Genomic DNA, 26514 nt, shown 5'->3' with positions numbered 1-26514 from the left:
AAAAATGGAAAAATGGACAAAAAAATACATAAATAAATTAAAAACATAGTCAATTAGTTTTAAGATGAGAATATAATGACAATTTAAAACAATAAAGAGGTAATAGAACGCAAAAAGAGAGGAAGATTATTCCAATCTGATGGAGCTTTAAAATGAAATGATCTTTTACCTTTAACCTCTTTTAAAATTCTAGGAACAAAGAAAAAAGTAAAATTCACATGTCTGAGTGAGTATGGAGAGTTCTATAAAATCATGAGTTCTTTTACATATGGAGGACAGTGAAAATAAACACATTTATAAAGGAACTGAAGCCGGTGAAACTGAAGATTCGGGTTGAAACCAGTTCAGAATCAAACATAAAACAATGATGTTAAAATAACGAACTGCGTTTAAAGAATTGGCTCCAACTTTTGCATTCAGCTGTTTCAAATACTTGTCTCGCCGTAAAGATTATTAAAGATTATTCCCGAATCAAAAGGTCCAAGAAAAGGTTAATCTGTTGATTTTAATCCAGCGTTATGAGGGAGGAGAGGAAGGAGGAGTCAGGACTTTCTGCAGAGATAAACCCGCAGGTTTAACATTTAACCACCGTCCTGTTGTAGAGAAGATTATCCGGAACATTTAACCACCATCCTGTTGAAAACAGAGAAGATTATCCGGGATCTGCTGGATCTGCGGGATCTGCGGGATCTGCAGTCACGCACACACCGGTGCGCAAAAGCCGCGGCACTGACCGGTGCGCAGATCGGTGCGCCGTGCGCCCTAGGGACCAGAGACCCGGAGAACCGGGGAGCCGGGGAGCCGTGATCCGAGATCTGAGATCCATGTGCTCTGGAGCGGATCCGTGATCCGTGCGCTCTGGAGGACCGGAGACCCGAGACCCGTCATCCGAGATCCGTGTCCAAGATCCGGAGACCCGTCAACTGTGATCCGTGATCCGTCCCGGAGATCCGTAAACCGGAGATCCGTAGACCCGCGATCCGTGCACTTTGGAGCGGACAGGAGACCCGGAGACCCGGGGAGCCGTGAGCCGTCCCGGAGATCCGTGAACCAGAGATCAGTGCGCCCTGGAGTGGAGCGGAGCCGCGATAAAAAAGCCTTTTCCTGCTGATTTTATTCATGGTTTGATTTGAACTTGTAGCACTTTGAGACTTTTTTTTAATGAAAAGTGCACTAGAAATAAAAAACGTATAAACTCCGTGATCGGTGCGCCTTGGAGCGGAGCGGACCGGGGACCGGAGACCCGTGAACCCACGCAGGGGCCATGATGGGCACCGCGGGGGAGGACCTGCTGGTCACCCTGACGATCCTGCCGGGATTCTTCTCCAACTGTCTGTTCCTGGCGCTGTACGACTCCGTGGTTCTGCTGCGGCGAGCAGCCGCGCTGCTCTGCGCCCCCGGGGGGGACACCGGGGGGGACACCGGGGCCCCCGGGGGGGACTCCGGGGACCGGTGCGCGCTCCCGCCCTGGCGCCGCATGCTGACGTCCGAGGGGCTGCGTGCCGTCTGGAACAGTTTCCTGCTGGACGCTTACAAGCAGGTGAGACCTGGGGGGTCTGCTGGTCCGGGGACCGGGGGGAGGATCACTCACCGGGGACCAGGGGGGGGGGGGGGGGGCAGGGGCGGTCAGGGGTCCGAGGACCGGGGACCGGGACCGGGGGGAGGGCAGGGGTCCCCGGGGGTGATGGTACCAGGGGCGCCTCCAAAACGGTTTCGTAGGGGGGGCCAAAGGGGGCCACTTCAATTCTTGGGGTGGACTACTTTTTTTTATTTATTTTTTTAACTTTCTAACGTCTGCATATGCATTTTTAATATATGTTACGGTTAATGTAGAAAAACGGCTATTTTGCAATACATACACTTTTAAGCTCATGGTGCGCGGACATCACATTTTTAATCATCTCTCCAGTCTCCATGCTCCGGTGCTGAGCGGAGCATGTCGTGGCAATTTATAGCAATTATTCTGAGTCCAAATCCCATGCAGTATATTCCTCAATTGAGTATTCCAAAACGAATAATGCAAACTACAGATCACGTCATCGGCACCCCAGAATAGAGCGTTGCCACCGAGGTGGCAAAGCTCAGTGGAGTCACCTCTACCAGCCTTATAGGTCTGGGAAATGTACTGTAAATATCCAGTGTGACAGTCTTTGTGAGGAAACATCTATTCCACCTTCTCTTTGCACCTCCAAAACAGACAAACAGTTGTTGCGTCTCTCTCATGAAGGTGAAGCTCCTAAACCCGAATCATGATGAGATGATGTCTCTCCTCCTCCTCCATTTGCACAAACTGATGAAACCAAAAAAAACTAAGCAAACTTAATTCATTTGGTAGATAGAGTCCAGTTACTACAGAATAGCCTACAGTTCAGTTGAATGGATTAAATTGGCGCTTCAAACCAGTCACTTACAGTCTCCAATCAGTGAAGTTGGTTCGTAGCAGCCGATGGAAGAAGCCCGTATGCTGCACATGCTGGTTGCCTGTGTCCTTCAGGTCGTTCAGGTATTAAAGTAAAAAAACAAACAAACACCAGGTTCTATTAGATAGAAATGTCACGCCGACCCAGTTCAGACGGCAGGCTAAAGTACCCTGGTCCTGGTTCTGATGGTCCTGGTTCTGATGGTCCTGGTTCTGATGGTCCTGGTTCTGATGGTCCTGGTTCTGATGGTCCTGGTTCTGATGGTCCTGGTTCTGATGTCCTGGTTCTGATGGTCCTGGTTCTGATGGTCCTGGTCCTGGTTCTGATGGTCCTGGTTCTGATGGTCCTGGTTCTGATGGTCCTGGTTCTGATGGTCCTGGTTCTGATGGTCCTGGTTCTGATGGTCCTGGTCCTGGTTCTGATGGTCCTGGTTCTGATGGTCCTGGTTCTGATGGTCCTGGTTCTGATGGTCCTGGTTCTGATGGTCCTGATGGTCCTGGTCCTGGTTCTGATGGTCCTGGTTCTGATGGTCCTGGTTCTGATGGTCCTGGTCCTGGTTCTGATGGTCCTGGTTCTGATGGTCCTGGTTCTGATGGTCCTGGTTCTGATGGTCCTGGTTCTGATGGTCCTGATGGTCCTGGTCCTGGTTCTGATGGTCCTGGTTCTGATGGTCCTGGTTCTGATGGTTCTGGTTCTGATGGTCCTGGTTCTGATGGTCCTGGTTCTGATGGTCCTGGTTCTGATGGTTCTGATGGTTCTGATGGTCCTGGTCCTGGTTCTGATGGTCCTGGTCCAGATATAATCAGGAGAAACTGCTTTTCTCAGTGCAGTTTGGATGAAACAGAGAAAAATGAATACTTATTTTATTTTATTGCTGTATTTTATTTAATGTATTTGTAGGAAATACTTCATCCTTGTTTTGTGTTACTTTTCATTTGATGAAATGTTCGTTAAGTTGAAAGATAGTGACGTTACACTTCATTCTTAATAATAATTATTTTATTATAAGATAGTGACGTTTCACTTCCTATTTATTTCATTTCATTTTCACATGATGAGGAAAACCAAAAGAAGACTTGCTTTATTTGTGTAGAAATGTGCAGAAACATAAGTTAACAGAAGAAAGGCATGTTTTATTTTATTTTTATACGTTGGAATTTGCAGAGGTATAAGTTAAAATGAATACTTGCTTTGTTTTATTATAATATGGTGGAATGTGAAGATAAATCGGTTTAGTTTAAGTCAGACAGAGCTGTATTAACTTTTGCCTGACGCGATGTTCATAAAGTTAAGACTGAAAATAATAAAAACAAGTTAAAAAAAAAAATGTTACGTTATTGGGAATTAAAAGTTCCTTATTGAACCAATACACATATATTATTATGGTCTTACTTATTGATGTCATAATATACAGGTGGAGGTCGGAATATATTGCAAAACTTCATTCGTAGTAAATTCAACAAATATAATATAATATAATATAATATAATATAATATAATATAATATAATATAATATAATATAATATAATATAATATAATACTATATAATATAATATAATAAATATAATATAATATAATATAATATTATATATATATATTATATTATATTACAGTATAAACCTCCTGACCTCATCAATACAGGAATAAACAGCTTTACCTTCGTTAAAGTCGAGTATTAACGCCTCGTCCTCCTGCTGAATCATCACGTTACAATCTGTTAGGGCCAGAAAATAATGAAATGTATTTCAAGATTCCGTTATTTGCAAAAACTTTAACAATAAAAACACAACAGAAACAGAAGTAAAAGCCTGGATATATTGATTAGTGAAAACGCTGATTTTATTTCCCAACAACAGCAGTAAGTTCATGTTCAGCTCAGGTTTTATTTGACTGTTTCCAGAGTTTAATTGTCACATTACAGTTTAAACACGTCAGCAAATGTATTTTTGCACTTTGGCTTTTTGCAGAAGCAAAAAAAGGAATCAAAAAACCAGAACAGGAAGTGTTTCCTCGTGAACGACGACTTCCGTAAAACATTATTTATAAAAACAGCAGATTATATGAAATTCTGCTTGTGGTAAAATTCAAATATTTGTACTAATGTTGGAAATTTCCCCTCTGTGGGACTATTAAAGGATTTCTTATCTTATCTTATCTTAATCTTCACTTGATTCTCCAAATAATCCAAAACATCTTTCAGCAATAGACTGAATATTAACATAATAATCTTTCACCTGACGCTATATTTGTTTTGATCTTCAATAATCATATTTATCTTCTACCGTTAGTGGAATCCTAAGTGAATACTCCTGTAAATCCTCAGCCACAGCTCTGTATATGTGTTTATTCTCTGCTGAATTTCACCTTATTTATGTTCATCTTTTGCTTAAAACTCAAAATATTAAAGTGAATCTTTACATGAGTTTTTGAAGTATAAAAATCTCTGTCCATGTGTTTTTCCTGCGTGTTGGATCAGCTGGATATTCATGAACGACATCCTGCTAATGAAGATTCATGTCATACTGTTAATAATGTCATCACATATCACAACATATATCAGACTTATAATAAAATAGCGCTGATCGTGTCCTCTGTGTGTGAAGCTCAGCGTCAGTCAGGACCACTAGCGGAGCAGGCGGGGGGGGGGGGGGGGGGGCAGGGAGGGGCGGCCGCCCCGGGCCACTGCTCCACACCGAAGAGGGAAAAAAAAAGTGTTCTGATTAAAATAAGGAAAGTTGGAATATATAACAATTGCGTTCATAAGGATAAAGTTTTTAAATAAATTGAAATTAAAGCAATAGTCTCTTCTCCCCGTGTGTGTCTGCCTGTCATGCACGGGTACGTGCGCGAATGTTGTGTTTACTTTTAAACCTGAATTATGGTTCCGCGTCACACCAACGCAGAGCCTACGCCGTAGGCTCTGCGTTGGTGTGACGCAGAACCATAAATCAGCCTTGAGCAGCTCTGAGGGGAGACGGGAGGGGAGGAGGGGGAGCGGGGCTCCGTCCCGTCTTCGCACAAAACTAACGGTTTTGATGATTTGCAATTACAGGCTGATAGGCCTGTGTTGAAAAAATTGATTTCCCAATTCTAAATTGATTCTCATATTAATTCCTAAAAATCGATTCATATGTCTAAAGATCGATTTTTTTACATTTTTTTTTCCTTTTTTTTTTCCTTTTATTTATTTATGTATTTTTTTTTTTCATCATTACAACTTTTGGTTATTTTTTTGTTTATCCCCAAAACATATGTTTAAAGGTATGAAAACATTAAAGTTTTAGGTTATAATTGCATAAATTGTCTATATTTCATTACTTTATATACTGTCTTGGGGTTACATTGGTCCTTACAGCATCCTTAGCTGCCAATACTTGCTGTTTAATCTCAATATAATACTAGTAGTAATATTTTGCATAACTACAGTCATATAATTCATGCAACAGCTCCAAAAACAGTTTTAATTACACTAACCCAAATCAATATCGGAATGGAATCGAATCAAATCTTGACATTTGAATCGATCCCCAGCCCTACAGGCTGAGCCTACCGTTAGTTTTTAAACTGCAAAAAGTGGGGGGGACAAATACATGATTTTGAAAAGTGTGTGTGGGGGGGGACATGTCCCCCCTGTCCCCAGTGGTAATTGCGTCGTGCGATCGTGGCACTCACGGGCAGCAACGGCGTGCTGCCACTCACTCGCTTTATTTTATACTATTTATATACTATTTATACTTTTACTGTGACCAATAATGTGGTTTTCCTGTCCTCCACCTCATCCACAACATTTCGATCTCTGATCTCAGAGAAAGTCAGTGTCACGGTGGCTCGACACGTCTCATTCATTCTGACGCCAAACAGGCTGCAGGAGCCACTGCACATGCTCAGTAGGCTCATCCATATGCATTTATGGTAAAAAGTGGGCGTGTAGAGGGCGGGATATGAGGCGGATTCAGCTGCGCAGCCTTCCAGCTGGATTGTGATTCATAAAGCGAAAATTGCGTGCAAGATTGCGTGCACATGGTTTTATTGATCCGGATTTTTTTTTGCGCCCGGCATTTTCGGCTTTTGGGTTTACGTGCACTTTTAGTTTGAATCCTACACACTCTTTTATAAATGAGGCCCCTGGTCTTTAAGTCTGTCAAGGTTTGATTCCGTTATCTCTTCTTTTGCCGTCATGTGACTCGTTGACGTCCTTCTGAAGTTAGAAAGTGGAACTGGTAAATTATTACATTGATTAATGTTTAACTCGGGGAACTGGACTCCTGTGACGTCGTCCAGGGATTTTCTGGAACTTAAGTTCTGACTAGTTTTGACTTAATTTAACATATCTAAAAAGGACAATGTAAATATCTTGAATTGAAGGGAATTAAATATATCTTGAACTGGAATTATGACTAGTCAGAATTAAATTGTAGATATCTGAAACTGGAATTACAGTAGTCGTAATTCAGTTGCAGATATCTGTAATTCACACTACAGATATCTGTAATTCACACTACAGATATCTGTAATTCACACTACAGATATCAGTAATTCACACTACAGATATCAGTAATTCACACTACAGATATCAGTAATTCACACTACAGATTTCTGTAACTGAATTGTAGATATCTGTGATTAGAAAGCCCACACACATGAATGGCAGAATGACCTTTTGGAAATCTGAGATGACAGTTGTGGACAGGAAGAATGTAATTGTAGAAATCTGCAACACATATCCAGTCTAGCTGTTAAATGTTAAAACGGTTTGCCATACGAAACTCCACAAATGGAACTTAGTTTTTTCAGAAATAAGTGTTTAATGTGTTCCAGATCCATGTGGTCTTGTTTCAGGCGACTGGTTTGTTATTTGCTCCGACCGGCCGGTGTTTTGTCTCCGTCTCTCCAGTTGTTGGCTGGATTCCTGCAACGACTCGCTGCCAACTGACCCGAAACTGTCTCGTTGTTCGGGCTGGGGTTTTGTTTGGGTTTTGTTTGGGCTGCCGGCGCCGCCAGGAGCGGCTTCAGTTCTGCTTCAGTTCTGCTGTCGTGATCCGGAAACTGAAACAGAGCAGATGGGATGTTGGGATGTCGTGTTTCCTCCAGAACGCTGCGCTTTCTATCCGGTCGAGTGGATCAACACGTAGTCTGTGTGAGGGAATTCTGCAGGAACACATAGGAATTCTGCAGGAACACATAGGAATTCTGCAGGAACACGTAGGAATTCTAAAGGAACACGTAGGAATTCTTCAGGAACACGTAGGAATTCTGCAGGAGCACGTAGGAATTCTGCAGGAACACGTAGGAATTCTGCAGGAACACGTAGGAATTCTGCAGGAACACGTAGGAATTCTGCAGGAACACGTAGGAATTCTAAAGGAACACGTAGGAATTCTTCAGGAACACGTAGGAATTCTGCAGGAACACGTAGGAATTCTGCAGGAACACGTAGGAATTCTGCAGGAACACGTAGGAATTCTAAAGGAACACGTAGGAATTCTTCAGGAACACGTAGGAATTCTAAAGGAACACGTAGGAATTCTGCAGGAACACGTAGGAATTCTGCAGGAACACGTAGGAATTCTACAGGAACACGTAGGAATTCTACAGGAACACGTAGGAATTCTAAAGGAACACGTAGGAATTCTGCAGGAACACGTAGGAATTCTGCAGGAACACGTAGGAATTCTACAGGAACACGTAGGAATTCTGCAGGAACACGTAGGAATTCTACAGGAACACCAGAGAATCCGACACCTAGAAAACTATTCCCTGCAGTCTTGAATTGTTTTTAAAAAGGTTGATATGCATTTCCTGGCGACCTAAAGTACCAAAGTTGCGTCTGATACATCAGTTATTCACCTTATGGACCTTATAAACATTAGGGGTGGGGTAAAAATATCAATATATCAATATTTTATCAATATACATGTGTAGGAACGATTATTGATACTTGATTAAATGATCTGATGCTAATTGACCGTATTTTTCCCCTCAGGTGAAACTGGGCTGCGAGGCCCCGAACTCCAAGGTGGTGAAGGTTCCTGACGGGCCGTGGTGGAGCAGCGCCATCAGCACCATGACCTCCGGTCTGGATCCCTGCGCCGCCATCGGCGCCGTGACCTCCGACGAGTGCCGGCTGCTGGACTTCGGTAACTCGGACCGGCCCCTGGTGGTGAACTTCGGCTCGGCCACCTGACCCCCCTTCATCGGCCTCCTGCCGGCCTTCCGGCAGCTGGTGGAGGATTTCTGCGACGTGGCCGACTTCCTGCTGGTGTACATCGACGAGGCGCACCCGTCCGACGGCTGGGCGGCGCCGCCGATGGGCCCGCGCTCCTTCAGCTTCAGGAAACACCAGAACCTGGAGGAGAGGATGGGCGCGGCGCGGCAGCTAATCGACAGCTTCTCGCTGCCGCCGCAGTGCCGCCTGGTGGCCGACTGCATGGACAACAACGCCAACGTGGCCTACGGCGTCTCCAACGAGCGTGTGTGCATCGTGCACCGCAGGAAGGTGGCCTACATGAGCGGGAAGGGACCGTTCTTCTACAACCTGAAGGGCGTCCGCCGGTGGCTGGAACAGAGCTACGGCCAGCAGTAGGGGCTCGTCCGGGACAAGAACGTACCGGGACCCGCACAAGACCGGGAGGGGCTCGTCCGGGACCCGCAACGTCCGGGAGGGGCTCGTCCGGGAGGGGCTCGTCCGGGACCCGCAACGACCGGGAACTAGTGCCTTTCCTTCCGTCTGGAGGCCGGATCTTCTGGCTCGTTGAAGAAGAAAGACTAAAACGGTCGGCTATCATCTTCAATCAAACTGTAAAGAAGCTCGGCCACGTTTCCACGTATCCGGGTATTTACAAAAACGGATATTTCCCCACCAGCGTTTTAGCTACGTGGAAACAGGGCCTGATACTCCTCCAGATCTTCTGGCTTGTTGAAGAAGAAAGACTAAAAACGGTCGGCCATCATCTTCTAGAATCTCAGAGCTTCTTTAGTTCTGCTGAAACCGACGTTTCGCCGCTTCATGGACTCGGAGGAGCGGCGGCGAACAAGAACTGGAATTTTGCTGCCTTCCCCTGCGGAAGTCATGTTTTATATGCTTTGTAAATGAATTGAAAAGAGGAATAGGAATATTTTTTAAATTAATAATTTTCAGATGATTGTGTCGATTTGAAATGTTTTTACACTTTGAGCTAAATGTTTGTGCACTATACCGACGCCTAACTCTCATCCGCCGTCATCTCTTGCTCTCGGCTAAGTTTCATGCAGAACATCTGCAGTTTTTCATCTTCATACATTTTAACCAAATTCGATCTAATGTGGCTTTTTCTGGAGCTTTAGAGGAAAGTGTTTGCCAGGTTTCCGTGTGTTAGCTTCATGGTTTCCAGTGGGCATTGTTTGACTCAGTGTCAACCAAGAGACAGATTTTGAAAATAATTACACAGTAAATCCCTTTACGGTACAATGACATGTCCTAGCCAACCTTTAGAGGACCCTGAAGGTCCAGGACTCTGCAGGGGGAACGGTGAAGAGGGAAGTAATTCGGCACTGGAAATAAAATGCCATTTTTATGGCTGTGATGAGCGAAAGTTTCAACCTTGGTCGTCCCAAAGACCCCAAGTTCCTCCAGAGAGTTGGACGATTGGGCTAAAACAAGCTAGGACTCATCAACTCGCTGCAGGCCGTAGATACGCCGAGGTTTGATGGGGGATGTTTGACAGACCAGTAAGAGCCAGACAGATTTAAATCCCTTTACGTTACGATGACATGTCCTAGCCAACCTTTAGAGGACCCTGAAGGTCCAGGTATCTGCGGTGGGAACGGTGAAGAGGGAAGTAATTCAACACTGCAAATAACACTACTTCCAAAGATTATTTAGTCCGCTGTGGTGTAGAGAGTTTTAGTCCGCTGTAGTGTAGAGTTTTATTCAGTAGCCGGCGGTGAGCAGACCTACAGAGGGCAGAGCCTACAAAAGGCAGGAATAAAAGAGCCAAGTGAGAGACAAAAACAATTTACAGTCAGATGTGATCTGTGGCCAAATGCCGTTATCGGGCATTTAGCATGACTGTCACTGAGTTGTAAATTACCCCATAGGGAGTTCTCCTGGTTCAAGTCTGTGGCCAAATGAGTTGGTATTAACATATCAGTCAGTCAGGAACTCATTCCTGTGGTTCATGTCTGTTCTAAGGTGTGGGCCCTGCAGGGGGAGGAAGCTGGAGTTTCAGGTCAGCCACGGTGTCACAATGCCTCATCAATACTCTACATATAAATGTATATATCAGATTCCGTAGCACAGCAGCACAGGTTGGAACTCCAACACTAACAGATGACTGGCTCCTCAGGACTTTAAGAAACAGCCTTGTACAGTCGTTCAGCTGGTAAACTGTCTGGAAACAGGAAGTGGCACCTTTCCGTGAGTCCGCCACCGCAGTCCTGTCGTCTGGCGGCGGTTCTGTGTCCCGAGGAACCCGAGAGGGAACAGACGTCTTTAAGAAAACCGATCCGTCCATAAGCCTCCACCGTGTTTTCGTCGTGCACCACATTGTTTTAGTTGTTTCCCTCTGGATCGTTTCTCCTCCACACATGGACTTGGTCTCGGTGTTTGTGTCTCCAATTATCGGTGGTAACGTGATCCGCCCAGGAGCCGATTTCTACTGCCCTTTTCCAGCTGGAGGGAAAAAAGGGAATGTGTTTGCCACTAATTGTGGAGCTCAGTTGAAAAAGCCACATTAGATCAGCGTAGCTTCAGTGCAGCAGATAAACTCATCAGCGCCGCTGTGGACGTAGCTGGGAGGGAATCTGTCAAAAATCATCAAGATCCTGCACTTGGTGACAAGTGTTTGATATTTGGCCTGTTAGTTATGGACATGAGGTTTTCAAACAAATGGTGACGCCCCCTAGTGGCCGGTTTGCAGAACACTAACTGCAGAACACTAACTAAATGTCTCCCGCCGAAAAGACCAAAGGTCAGCTTTTCTCAGTCCTAGATTGTTGTATATTGTCACTTTCTCTACTTTTTTGGTGCTAGGAATTCAATTCTGAGATAAATTTCCTATTTCAAGGTCATGTTGAAGGTCAAATTTAATTTTCAAGGTCAACCTTTGCACAAAAATCTCCATATCTCTAGAATGAAGTCACATAGAAAGATTATAGAGGATCTAGATCCTATTTTCACCCCCAAGGAATGTAGTTTTCTGTTTATTGGACAGGTCACTATCACTGTAGTGTGAATAATCTGATTGGGTGAGAACAGTGGCTTCATTCATTCATTCATTCATTCATTCATTCATTCATTCATTTAGGCTTAAGATGAACAGAACCTCAGAACTAAGTCACAGTGAAACAATAGGATTGTATTAAAATAACACTATTTTTAAATGTTCTGCAAACCAGCCACTAGGGGGAGTTTTCCAAGTTTGTTTGCGGTGGTTTTTGAAAAACTTATTTCCATAACTAACATGCCAAATATCAAACACTTGTCACCAAGTGCAGGATTTTCATGAATTCCCTCCCAGCTAACGCAGGAAACTTTAAACTCTGGTTTTCTGCTTTCTGGAGTTCCGGAGGTTTTTATTCCCAACGGAGCTCCTTCCTTCGTATTTGCAGTTTTTCTAGTTTGTTTCAGATTCAAATTCTCACATTCCTCCGATTTTCTTCGACACATTGGGCCGAACCGTCGGCCATTGGTCAGTGACTCTGGCGGGACTGATGCCTTGCTCGTGGGTCGCGCGGCTGCCGGACTGATGCCTTGCTCGTGGGTGGCGTGGCTGCCGGACCGATGCCTTGCTCGTGGGTCGCGGTGACGAAGGTGGCAGATGAAAACCTTTGACGAAAGAGTCGCCGGCTCAGTCTCTGGTTGGATGGAAAATTCACCCTGTCACCGCGGCCCAGATTCATGACATCATCATGACATCATCATGACATCATCATGACATCATCGTTGGTCTCCAATCACACGGCTCAGATTCATGACATCATCGGCTCAGATTCATGACATCATCAGCTCAGATTCATGACATCATCAGCTCAGATTCATGACATCATCAGCTCAGATTCATGACATCATCATGACATCATCAGGACATCATCGTTGGTGTACAAACACGCGTCGGCTGTGACTTCTGTTACTGTAACGTCTATTTTTATACATGAAAAGGAAAAACCACGAGTGGAAAATAAAGGTGAATGTTTTGCCTGTGACTTTGTTTTATGTCTGGTTTTATTTTTTATGGTTATGTTAATAATGTCACAACATAACGTCCAATAAGGACGAGGTACGATCTTTAATAAATCTCTAGATTAATACAATCTCTAGATTAATACGATCTCTAGATTAATACGATCTCTAGATTAACATGATCTCTAGATTAACATGATCTCTAGATTAATATGATCTCTAGATTAATTTGATCTCTAGATTAATACAATCTCTAGATTAACATGATCTCTAGATTAACATTATCTCTAGATTAATATGATCTCTAGATTAATACGATCTCTAGATTAATTTGATCTCTAGATTAATACAATCTCTAGATTAACATGATCTCTAGATTAATATGATCTCTAGATTAACATGATCTCTAGATTAATATGATCTCTAGATTAATATTAATATGATCTCTAGATTTTTTTTTTTTTTTTTTTTTTTCCCTTGTCTGCACACATATTATTGATTGATACCATGACGGTAGAAACCAAAAGCATATATAAGTGCATTATTACTATAATTAATATATATACAAACCCAGTGATTTTTTTTTTTTTTGGGGGGGGGGGGGGGGGGGGGTGACGACATCCACTGCCAATCCAGGAAGCAGGAACACACGGAAACACACGTCAAGCACTGGAAATCTGCAACAAAAAACCACAAACAAAACACGAAACCGGCACGGAGCCAACCAAAACAATAACAGCAATCGACCTAAATCTTGAGATCTGATCGCAGTCTGAGCTAAGCTACCGCTACCGCTACCTAACCCCAAAAACTGCAGAGCCAGCATGCAGGTGAACAAGCCAGTGTGTATGTCTATGTGTGTGTGTGTGTATATGTATATGATCATGCGTGTGTGTGTGTGTGTGTGTGTGTGTGTGTGTGTGTGTGTGTGTGTGTGTGTGTGTGTGTGTGTGTGTGTGTAATAAACCAAACAAAGTTCCACCCGAAGTGTATCTATAGTGGGGGAGGGGGGGGAGCAACCCCGCCACCCGCGAGACCAGAGGCCGACACGGAAGGGCCCGGAACCCAGGCCACCAGCAACCCCACAGAGGGGAGAAGTAGGAGGGAGGCATTAACATGATCTCTAGATTAATATGATCTCTAGATTAATACGATCTCTAAATTGACTGCAGTCATTCAGAATGAAAAATATGACAGTAAAACCAAAGAAATTCCTTCTTTCTGGATTGTGGTTTTGCAAAGCGGCTGATTTCATCGATGCAAGTTTGAAACAAACGTCGCTATCGCAGTAAACAAGTAACCAAGTAACACAACAATAACCACAGATCAGGACGTGGACGTGGAGAACACTAAAGTTCCTGAAGTTCCTGGTTCCGGGAGACTGGTTACAGCGATTCTCCCAGAACCGGACCTTTGTTTCTGGCAGAATCCCCGACTCAGCAGAAGGAGAAAGAATCTCTGGAGGAAGATAAAGAATCTCTGGAGGAAGATAAAGAATCTCTGGAGGAAGATAGAGAGATAGAGAGATAAAGAGATAAAGAGAGGGGAAGAATGTGTCAGCAGCCGCCCCCACCCAAAAAAATCTTTCCACACAACTCTGACCTAATTCTACACTTCCTCCCGTCAGCCCATATTTGTGACAACAAAGTCACGACAAGTTTATCCGTAGTTCGGGGGGGTCGCCCTCGGGGCCGGGCCGACCAGTGAGACAGTTCGGGGGGGTCCGGGACCATCACAGGAGCGATTATCTTAGTTTATTTATTTAGCAACATAAGACAAATTGAACAATAAATGTAAAAACATTTTATGAAAAGTGCTTTCCAAATAAAATGTATTATTATTATTAGTGCCACGGCTGCAGCAAGAGGCCCTCCTCCTCCAAAGCTATGCAATAGCAATGGAGGAGTAGTGAGAAAGGCTAGTGAAAGGCTAGTGCCTCTTGGCGAAGCCAGAGGCACTAATGTCATCCTGCGGGTTTATTTTTCTTATTCATTTTCCGGACAAACTTCGGCGCGTAACTAGTCCCGCAGCTTTGAGAAAACGCGAAAAGTAAAAACCTAGAAACGTGCGCCTTAAGCGGGAATCGTGTGCTATGACTTTTATTAGCGATTGGCGTGCACGTTTTTGCGCAATGTGCAAAACGTGCACTTTTAGCGCCATCCGGAATACATTGGGAGAAGTTTGGGGCCTCACCACTCGCACACGGTTACTCAAAAAATTATTAACCAATTTAGAAAGTTGTAGGCCCTGAATTTAACTACAGTCCTGTGGATTTTCAGAGCGATGGCACAAATAGTTTTTGCACGAATTGCAAAAACGTTTCCAAATTTCCAAATTAATGGGGAAATTTTCCCATGTAAGTGAATGGGGCAGAATGTCACACTGTGGCTGGAAGGAGGTTCGAAAAACTCAAAATTCACCTTTTTTCTGAGTCACGTATTTTTCATATACTTGCACGTAGAAATGTCATTCAAACTTCAAATCGGAGGAAAACTTCTCTTCTCTCTCCAAACCTGAAACAGTTTTTTCCTAAAATGTACACTTTTCAAGATATGAGCGCTCAAGCGAGGACTGGAAATCACTTTTTTGTCAAATCTAGAGAGAAGTTCTAATTTTTTAGAGTGAGAGAAACATTCAAAAAATGACCATAATTTTTATTTGTAACTCGAGCTCACGGCCGAACCGTAAAAGCTGGACAAATAATTTTTGGTCAAAATGTAGATGTAGGTGTTGGGATTCATAAAATGTGACTTTGACAGGGGGGGTATGCACAAAATTTAAATGGCGAAGACTAAAGCGGCGCCAATTCCTGCCTCGGTCTCCATTTCCTTCAATGTAATCAAACATTTTCTTCAAAAAAATCTCACTTTGTTTTCAAACTGCCGTTACTAACACATTTTAAGGAATATCTGAATAAAATGAAGATTGTCAGATTCTGCCGGGTTCTGTGTCTCTCACGATGTCTTTATTTTTCTGCTAGGAGCTACGGTTTTCTCACAAATCAGAGTTATTTGAGAACTTTCACAAGGCAAAAGCTGGGGTTTTCTCAAAGCGAACCCGAAACATTCCTCATTTCGAGGTTCTTGTTGCCAGGGCAACCAGAGCTCAGCTGTTGACTCATTCAGCCAGAACTGGTCACATGACTGAGTCAGTACAGACTTCATATACTTTAACCTGGAAAATGGAGAAATCTGAACCCTGACCTTTTGACCTTAGATGATCCCCAGTCCTGCTGGGAACAGGTTCATGGGATATATGTATATTATTATTATTATACATATAAATATTTACATTTGTATATTATATATACAAATTAGCCCCGCCCCTTCTTCTGATTGGCTGATATGTTATAGTCCAATATCTTTTGAATGGTTTGACATACAGAGTCATGTGTGGGGTCATTGGACTCGGTATCGAGTCCTTGACCTTCCTTGGTGCAAATTAGCCCCGCCCCTTCTTCTGATTGGTTGTCCCTATTTTCTGCTATAACTTTTGAATGGTTTGACATACAGAGTCATGGGTGGTGTCATCAGACTTAGTTTTGAGTCCTCCACCTTTATTGCTTGCAAAATGTACACAAATGTGCAGCAGCCCGCCGTGGCACTCTCGAAATATCTGCAAGGAAATGGTCTCAAAGAATAAGGGCAGTAGAGTCCAGCAGGTGAGTATTTAATTTATCTGTACGCTTCAGTAAACTAATGTTCTTAGTTCTGATTTAGGACAGACCTGGACAGGACTGATTTAGGACAGAACTGGACTGATTTAGGACAGAACTGGACTGATTTAGGACAGAACTGGACAGGACTGATTCAGGACAGAACTGGACTGATTCAGGACAGAACTGGACTGATTTAGGACAGAACTGGACTGATTTAGGACAGCGAGGTTTCCCCGCGGCGTTGGTATCTTTGAAACAGAAAAGGAGCTTTTGTGGTGAGTTCTGGGCACGGTCCTGCCGTGTTTACCAGAGAAACAGAAAGTCCGGCCAGACGCAGCCATGCCGGACGTGTGACGGAGGAACAATGTTGGAGAGAAAAGAGGAAATTAGCTCCACAAGTCCCGACAAAAGGCCCAGTAACAACGAGAGTGTGTTTGAGTGCAAGCATGCATGTTCTCTCAGAGCCGGGAACCCGCGGGCTCAAAGGAATCACAACGGGAAACAATCTGCAACATTTTCTCATGGAGAAGTAGAGTTTATTTTTTTGAAGGGGGGGGGGGGGGTTCAGCTTTGAAACTAATATCAGAATTAAGGGCCGTTAATAAACTGATTACAAGTCTGGAGTAATTAATCAGTAATTAATCAGGGCTTTAATCGGGATCTGGGTGGTAGAAAAACAAGTTTGTAGAATTAAAGCTGCATGAAAACGTGATTACGGCCCTGAACCTGATGATGATTCACCGTCTGTCCTAGAATAGAATAGAATCCTTTATTATCACAGTAAACATTGTTTCAACATCGCTTTGGAATCTGTTTAGCAGCTCCACATGAAGAAGAATCAACACACACAGAAACAACAAGAATAATACATAAATAAAATCACTTATACAAAATTGTAATATAAAATTAACTGTACAGGACTGTCTCAGAAAATTAGAATACTGTGATAGTTTAGTTTAGTTTAGTTTATTTGTTCGCACATATTAAATGTGCGTGTGTGGGTGGATGCGTGTGTGTGTCTGTGTGTGTGTGTGAGTGCGTGCGTGTGTGGGTGCGTGTGTGAGTGCGTGCGTGTGTGTGTGTGTGTGTGTGTGTGTGTGTGGGTGCGTGTGTGGGTGCGTGTGCGGGTGCGTGTGGGTGTGGGTGCGTGTGTGGGTGCGTGTGTGGGTGCGTGTGCGGGTGCGTGTGGGTGCGTGTGTGGGTGCGTGTGTGGGTGCGTGTGCGTGTGTGGGTGCATGTGTGGGTGCGTGTGTGTGTGTGTGTGGGTGCGTGTGTGGGTGCATGTGTGGGTGCGTGTGTGGGTGCGTGTGCGGGTGCGTGTGGGTGCGTGTGTGGGTGCGTGTGTGGGTGTGTGTGTGGGTGCCCATACGCACACTCCCGAGCACACAGAGCTACATCTTAGAGATCGTGTGAACAGGGTTTATTTAAGAGGCTGGCCCTCAATCTACGTTTGAAATTGCAGAGAGAAGATGAGGAGTTAGCAATAGTTATGTGGTACTACTGGTACTATAACTAGTACTATAACTGGTACTATAACTTTTATGAGATGGTAGTCAATGAGGCAAATTTGGACTATGGGTGAAAAGTGTATATTAATTTTAAGGGATGCTCGAGGGTTAAAGAATGATGGGTGTGTACGCTGTGGGTGCGAAAGTTGTGTCATAGCTGTGTTTGTTGTTGTAGGTGTTTGTATACAATAAGCAATCAAACTGATGTAATCAACTATCAATCCTTGCATACATAGCTTTGACATGTCTCAAGGAGGCTCAACAGTTCAGAAGAGAAGACAGTGATGATGAAGTGATGAGGGGATCTGAGATGCAGCATGACAGTGAAGACGACAGTGAGGATGACTCTGAATCCAGCTCTGAATCCAGCTCTGAATCCAGCTCTGAATCCAGCTCTGAATCCAGCTCTGACAGGATAAGGAGAAAAAGGCGAAGAAAAGCAAACATCGCTCTCGCCTGCGGGGTATGTGAAACGTATTTCTTGGCTGGCTTGAGCCGTATGTGTCTGTTGTCCCTACAAGTAGATCAATCTCTCATCACAAGCTGACAGGGCTTGAAATTAACTTTTTGACTTACTAGCCAAGTGGCTAGTAGATGAAAAAAGTTATTAGCCAACCAGATTTTTTGCTAGCCAAAACCAAAACGTTGCTTTACTTTTGTATTTCGACATCACTTGTATATAGCAGTCATCGTAGTACCATATTACATCAATCCTGTTTTTCTATACGCTACAATTATCATTCAGTAGTGTACTACTATACTATTGGTGGAAAATGAGATTGCATGATGTGTTCTTGTATAATTTAATTTCAGTAGTTGCCTACTTAATTGTAAATCTAACATTTATGGAGGAATATATAGCATTACACCTTCAAAGTAACACTTTGATCCTGTCCTGTCTGTATATTCTATAATGCAGCAGGTGTATTGTATAAATAATGTGTTTATTCTGGGCTGGATAAAAATGTCCAAATGAGAACGAACAAGTGAATTTAAAAACAAGCAGCTTTTTTATTATTAGCTCGAAAGTGTCTTATAAAGACTACAAAAACCAACCTAGCCTGTCTTAAGACAACCACAATACACCAGCTAAACCATTTAAGGAACTATACAGTGTGCCCCCTGCTGGTCAAACTGAGACATTGCATTGGTCCATTTTCTCCAGTTGTTCTTTAGAGTGTTTACTATTCATTCTTCAGAGTCAGACTCAGACGGTTCACCCGGAGTTGACATCAAGAATAAAAAATAAAAAGGTGCAATGGTGCGCACAGTATTGGGAATCTCAATTTGATTTATAAATGGCACAAAAGTTGGGAATCTCGATTTTTCTAACTAGCCAAGTGGCAAGAAAATCTGTCTCGCCACTTGAGGAATTTGGGGTCGCAAATGGCAAGTGGCGAGTGCTAAATTCAAGCCCTGCACGCTGATAGAGGGATGTACCAGAAGGACCAGTACGGTCCAAATGAATGTTCATTTCCAAAAATGATTCACCCCAAATGTGTCCATTTTTATTTAGCATTTTCCCCTCTTTTTCTCCCAATTTAGCCTTGATAATTCCCTGTGTGTGTCATGGTGTTTCCATGTACCTTGGTGAAGTTGTGCCAGAAAATCCTTCTACACTGTGTTGAGGTGTCACATATGGGATTAGTGTGTCTCGCGGCACATTGAACATTAACAGTAAAATACAATGATTTGTTTTTTTCTTCTCATCAATCTCATGATTCAAATGATACATTCCTTCTTGTTCTTGTGTGTTTATATTAGTTGGAGGACCAGGTGATGTGGTGAAGCGGTACAAGGAAGTCCTTGCCATTTTCCAGACGGGGAAGAATATGGCCAAATCCTTCGAGAAGTATGGAGTAGACAGACTTACTATTGTGAGGACTGCAGCGATTGCCGAGCTCGCAATAGCTGCTCCAGAAGAATATGATCAGGTGGAGAAGGTGGAGACGGTGGCAGACTTTGCTAAAAGATGCAACGAGGTTATAAAGGCCACTAAAGTCATTTCTGCTACAATACATAAAATGAAGGATGATAAAATTATGCCAGCCTATCATACTGTGTTATTGTATTATGTTACTAAAAAATGTTTGTTCAAAGCTCTCCTCTGTGAATTGTTGTTACGTATCTGTTATCACAGATGTGTATATATATATATATATATATATATATATATATATATATATATATATATATATATATATATATATATATATATATATGATGTATACATATAACAATCTATATTGTATATCTGTTATCTGTTTTATTTTGTTTTGAATAAAAAGTGTAAACTTCTTTATATGTGATTGCTTAATTTACTAATGGTTAACTATGGTCAAGTAATGCTTATGAGGCAGTTAAGCATTAATAATGTGTTACCTAAGGGATAAATGTGTTACACTTTACAATAAGGGTCCAGCAAGCCTTTACTAATGGTTAATTATGGTTAAGTAATGCTTATGAGGCAGTTAAGCATTAATAATGTGTTACCTAAGGGATACATGTGTTACACTTTACAATAAGGGTCCAGAATAGTATTTACTAATGGTTAATTATGGTTAAGTAATGCTTATGAGGCAGTTAAGCATTAATAATGTGTTACCTAAGGGATACATGTGTTACACTTTACAATAAGGGTCCAGCAAGCCTTTACTAATGGTTAAGTAATGGTTATGAGCCACTCCTATACATTTATTAAGGTTTATGTCAGGTTACCGTTCATAAGGTCAGGTAAGCTACCTGATAACATACACAGCACTATTAGGAAATGATTACTTAAGACTCTAAATAGTTGTTTAATAATGCCCATCCAGTAAACATGTACACCATTAGCGAATGATTAGTAGATGTATTAGGTAGCTGTTACTTAATGCATATTCACTCCAAATAAACACCATTAGTAAATGATTACTAGGGACATTATTAACGTTTTACTTATGTATTAACTAATGTATTACTTAATACTAAGTAATGCATACATAAGGATAAATAATTACATCATGTAACGTTTATTAATGCTTACTAATGTATTAATTAACTCTGAGCAGTAGGCATTAATTAACTGTTTATTAATGCATTAACTAATATGCTAATTAATGTTAAGTAATACATAATAATGGTTATTTAACTATTATTACACTGTTAATTAATGCTTAATAATGCATTAACTAACTGTTTATTAATGCATTAACTAATATGCTAATTAATGTTAAGTAATACATAATAATGGTTATCTAACTATTATTAAACTGTTAATTAATGCTTAATAATGCATTAACTAACTGTTTATTAATGCATTAACTAATATGCTAATTAATGTTAAGTAATACATAATAATGGTTATTTAACTATTATTAAACTGTTAATTAATCCTTAATAATGCATTAACTAACGTTAATTAAGGGACCCTTATTGTAAAGTGTTACCGTTACTTCTTGTCATATTCTGGTCAATGATTCCCAAAACCGCCACCAACGGGTCTGCATCAATAGGCCTCCCTAAAATACAGGATAGTGTTTTAAAAATAGAATCCCAATAATTTGATAGTTTGGGACAGCTCCAGAACATATGCCCTAGTGTTGCTGGTCCAAGCCCACACCTGTCACATGAAGGATCCACTGAGGGGAAGATTTTATGAAGTTTTTGTTTCGACCAATGTAAGCGGTATATTATTTTAAATTGCAGGAGGCCATGTCTTGCACATATTGAAGAGCTATGAGTTCGTTCTAAGGCTTTCTGCCATTGTCCTTCTGTGATCTCGCTGCCTAGGTCCTCCTGCCAGGCTGTCCTTAAATGGTCTAGTGTAGTTTCATCAGTCAAGTTAGATAAATTCTCATATGACTTGGATATCCCTCCCTTTTTAAAGGGGTCTTGCGTAAGTATCAGTTCCATTGAGGATTGGGTGGGAGCGCGTGGATATGCTGGGTTATTCTGGATAACAAAACTTCTCATCTGCAAGTATTTATGAAACTGTGATCTCGAAATATTGTATTTTTCCTGTATCTGTCCAAATGATGGAAACGTCTGCTCTATGAACATGTCCAAGAAATTGTGAATACCTTTGTCATACCATTCTTTAAACACCGTGTTGTTAAATGAAGGCGCGAATGAGTGATTTTTGGTAAGAGGACATCGAAGGGAGCAAGACTGCCAACCGTAGAATTTCCGAATCTGGGACCAAATCTTAAGTGGGAAACAACCGGGTTCGATATTGATTTAGGGTGCACAGCTTGCAGAGCTGACAGCAGCATGGCTGGAAGAGAAGAGGGGTGACAACAAGCATTTTCTATGTTTAACCATATCGGGGGTCTATTTTGTAGCCAGTACGTCATCATGTTGATATTACACGCCCAATAGAATAATTTAAAATTTGGCAACCCCATGCCCTCTACTGATTTTGGTCTCTGTAAAAAGGTCAATTTTAATCGAGGCTTCTTCTTGTCCCATATAAATTCTGTTATCATTTTATCTATTGTGTGAAAGAAACCTTTTTTAATACAAATGGGAATACACTGGAATAGAAAAAGAAACTTTGGGAGGACAGTCATTTTGATTATGTTTATTCGGCCTGCTAGTGTTATGGGAATGTGAGACCATCTCTGCAGGTCTTCTGTTGTATTGACCAGTAGTTTTTGAAAATTCTCCATGTGGAGATCTGCAAAGGTTTTAGTAACATTGACACCTAAATACTTAAACTGAGTTGAAATCTTAAAGGGCAATTTGTCAAAAAGACATTGGTTGTTTGCATTTATTGGGAATAAGATGCTCTTGCTCATATTTATTTTGCATCCTGATATCTGGCCAAATTTATTCAAAATTGAAACTATTGTGGGGACTGATTTAGCAGGGTCAGAGATGTATATTAATAAATCGTCCGCGAATAACGAGACTCTATGTTCCTCGCCTCCTCTATGTATCCCTTCATATTCCTTTGCTGAGCGCAGAGCAATCGCAAGAGGTTCTATTGCCAGTGCAAAAAGCAGTGGCGATAACGGGCATCCCTGTCTTGTGGAACGTGTTAAGCTAAAGTATTTAGATCTAATTTTATTCGTCTGAACTGCAGCCATTGGAGATTTATAAAGGAGTTTGACCCATGAAATATAATTTGAGCCATAACCGAACTTCGACAGGGCCGAGAAGAGATAATCCCACTGGACCCTGTCAAAAGCCTTCTCCGCATCCAGTGATAGCAAAATTTCGGAGGATGGGCCAGAGTTGGATGTGTATATAATATTGAATAGCCTACGTATGTTGTGGGTCATCTGTCTATTTTTAATAAAACCTGTTTGGTCTTCATGAACTATCGTTGGAAGTGTATTTTCTAGTCTAATTGCCAGTATCTTTGCCAGAATTTTGGTGTCAACATTCAATAAACTGACAGGTCTGTAAGATGCCGCTTCTAATGGGTCTTTACCCTTTTTGTGTATTAGTGATATTGTTGCTTGATAGAATGTTGTGGGAAGAAAGCCTCCTTCAAATGATTCACTGAAAACTTTCAGAAGGAGGGGTGCGACCTCATTAACGAATGCCTTATAGAATTCGGGTGTGTAGCCATCCGGGCCCGGTGCTTTCGAGCCCTGCAAGCTTCGTATTGCTAAGGTAACCTCCTGTAAAGTTATAGGCTCCTCCAGTAAATATCTATCCTTCTCACAACACAGCAAAAAAACCAGGGTTTACGGCTGTGTATACCCCCGGTATTTCAGGTGCTAGCACGGGAATTTATGTAAGGTAAACCAGCCGAAAACGAAAAATTTTCCCGGTCCGGAAACACCCGTATTGTACTGGGACCTCCTGCTGTGTTTGGAGTAGCCAGCTCAGCAGGGTGCCATGCTGGCTATTGTCACACAAAGGTGTGACATTCCAGACTTGAGGGGGGTGGGGGGGGGGTAACTTCACCGACCCAAGCCCCACCCCCCAACCACCCCCCACCCCCCCAGCCCTCACCCCCCAACCTCCCCCAAACCCCCCCCCAAGCCCCACCCCCCCAAACCCTCACCCCCAACCTCCCCCAAGCCCCACTCCCCCAACCCCCCCAACCCTCACTCCCCAGCCCCCCCAAGCCCCATCCCCCCAACCCCCCCCCCAAGCACAGCAGCCTCTACTGGTGCAAAAGAAAATTGCACCCGAGAGGATTACTGCAAGCTACCAGCAGTTTACCAGGCTACAAATACATGCACATTTCAGAAATCAAATAAGCAACCACCTCAGTACAAGTAAATGTATTTATTGCAGAAAATTAAAACACAGTATTCCAAAAAGTTCAGTGTGTGTCCACATGAAAAAAACAAAAAAGGCACTTTTAAAAGCAAATCTTCCACAAAACTAAGTCCAGTCAGTGAGCACTTCTCTCTCTTGCAGTTTTTTTTTTTTTTTACAGTTTGATCTGAATGGCCCCAGCTCCTCTACCAAACGGGTCAACTTAAGAGTTTAACAGAGCTAAAAACGAGCCATTGTCTCCCTGCACTCTGCTTGTCTTTCCTCTGCTGAAGCACCTGGCACAAATCAGAAAGCTCTTCGTCTCTTTGGGGTGGAGGTGAAACTATCCACACCGCCCGTCCATCTACGACGCCATCTTCTTCTTCTGACATCAGGTCATCAGGTCACATTTCAGCGGGAGTCTGTACACATCTAGCCCTGGAGGCCAGCAACTGCAAAATATAGAGTAGCAATTAAAATGTGTATAATTTTTACCAATATTCAATTAACACTAAATTAAAAACATCTCAGTTCCATATACTGTAACTCACTAACCCAAATATTGCTGTAACTTACCCTTGTTTTCCGTTGTCTAGTCTTCATTGCATTGTTTAATTTCTTTTTCTGGGGAGCATTTTCTGGCTGATCGAGACGATGGCTCCTTTTCAAAGACTCAAAATAAGTCTTGCAAGCAGCTAAAGCGCAAGCAAAAATACAATTAGAATTTAATTAGGTTCAATATCTATTCAAAGCAATTCTAAAAGAACAAGGATGGATGTGCCTTTCTTTTTACCTGTTATCACGTCGCTGTCTGTGTCAGGAAAAGCAATGCCGACCTGCTCCAACATGTATGTCGTAACTGCAAGGTTATGTGGAGAATTGATACTGTTGGGAAAGAGAGGAGCCATTAGTTGATTAAAAACAAACTCAAACCCCAAAGCAACCTTTTATTTATTTTTGTGTGGAGAAAATAGATCTAGATCACAGGTGACTACACTGAGCACACGTGACACGTTACTAAGAATACTAATAGAAATATTGATTTAATATAAATACCATGTCATAGCTATCTGTTTCTGGTTATTTTCATATAAAAGTACGTTTTTCAATGTTTATAATTATTCACAAGTATGCAGTGTCATAACTACATCTCTGACGTTGATAAAAAACCAAACTGTTTGAAAATCTGTTGAGAATTGAGCAAGTTAAGGTTGTTTAAGCAGTACATGCACCATTAAACACAATGTTAGAGTGAGCGAGCTCTCCTGTGGCAAGATGGCCGCCGTGTGACGACGTCGCTCTGCATTGGCAGCAGCGCGGACGAGTCATCTAGCCTTTAATAAAGTCCATAGACATATATAAAGTTTATATATGTCTATGGACCGACCCATCACTACAAAATCAGTTTGGCTTTTCAACAATTTCTTTCCTAATGCCGTTTATTCATTTATTTTTTATTTTGCTGTGGTAAATTACAGTGATTACAAACAAAAAACATATATTTACCTTTGTTTTGGATCCAGCTTCATTGCGTTGTTTTCAGAATTGTGTAAACGTCTTACAGCCTCCTGTATAGATTAATAATACAAAGTTAGTGTGATTCTAAAAGTATTTAAGCATTATTGCCTCCTGTGGACATGCAGTTAAATGTAAAAGGAATTGTACCTTATAGTCATAAGCAAACTTACTTACAGCAACACGTGTGTTCTCTGCTCTTTTAATCCGTTTTGCGGGTGTGGAATCGGAGCTGAAAGTTTCAACACGATCAGAGCTTAAGTTCTTCTCTTCCTCGTCCAGTAGTTCAAATCTGCCGTCCATGTCTTGTAGTGTGCGCTCTGATTTGGATAAAAGCCCAAGGACCGTTTATGCGACATGTTTTACAACAACGCAGCAGTATCTCCTCAAAAGCAAAAAAAGTTCTACCGGGCGGGAGCAAAACAAACTAACTAGGAAAAACTTTAAAGACCCCCGCAACTCTCAACGCTGTGAGACAGAAACCAATGACATTGCTGAATCAATTCTTAGCCACGCCCCCGCAATAACATAAAGGCCCTATCTCCATTTGCTATTCACGTGGGCCAATTGGGCATAGGTTGGGGGAGTTTGAATGGTAACTCACAGAAGTGTTGATGGCCGTTTGATGGCTCTTGTTTGATGGCTCCTTTTTTAAACAAAGGCCTTAAGCAGGTCCCCTGCTGTTCCTCTACCCGTGGCAACAAAGTGGGGTCAGTAAACTCCCGATTACAGCTCAGAAATGGCCGTATTTCACAGTAAACTTCTTTTACCAGTAAATTCCCAATAACATCCACACACACCCAGCAAACACAAACATTACCGGTTAAATGCTATGTCAGCATATTCCCATAAACTCATCTTTTCGTGCTGTGCAAATAGAGGGAACCTTCAAGTCATCAAGAAACTCCTGTATAGTCACACAATCTGATGTTGTTTCTGTTGTATATAGATTAGTATAAAATTGCTCAAATTCTTGATTTATTTCCCATTGGTCCTTTGTCAAATTCCCAGAGCGGGTGCGAATTTCGGTTATGTGCCTCAGATACTCTTATCTG

General features: G+C 42.2%; 1 protein-coding gene across 1 annotated transcript; it reads left to right on the top strand.

The window, feature by feature from the left end:
* Positions 1-600: 600 nt before the first annotated feature.
* dio2 (iodothyronine deiodinase 2) lies at positions 601-12594 on the top strand. Its single transcript, XM_061744149.1, has 2 exons — positions 601-1540; positions 8405-12594. Exons 1-2 carry the CDS (start codon positions 1265-1267, stop codon positions 9002-9004), a joined length of 876 nt encoding a protein of 291 aa, XP_061600133.1. The 5' UTR covers positions 601-1264; the 3' UTR covers positions 9005-12594.
* Positions 12595-26514: the final 13920 nt, after the last annotated feature.

This window comes from Cololabis saira, chromosome 16 (genome assembly GCF_033807715.1).
Source record: "Cololabis saira isolate AMF1-May2022 chromosome 16, fColSai1.1, whole genome shotgun sequence".
Taxonomy (NCBI): domain Eukaryota; kingdom Metazoa; phylum Chordata; class Actinopteri; order Beloniformes; family Belonidae; genus Cololabis; species Cololabis saira.
The sequence above is the reverse complement of the archived record's forward strand: the minus strand, read 5'-3'. Positions and strand labels throughout refer to the sequence as shown.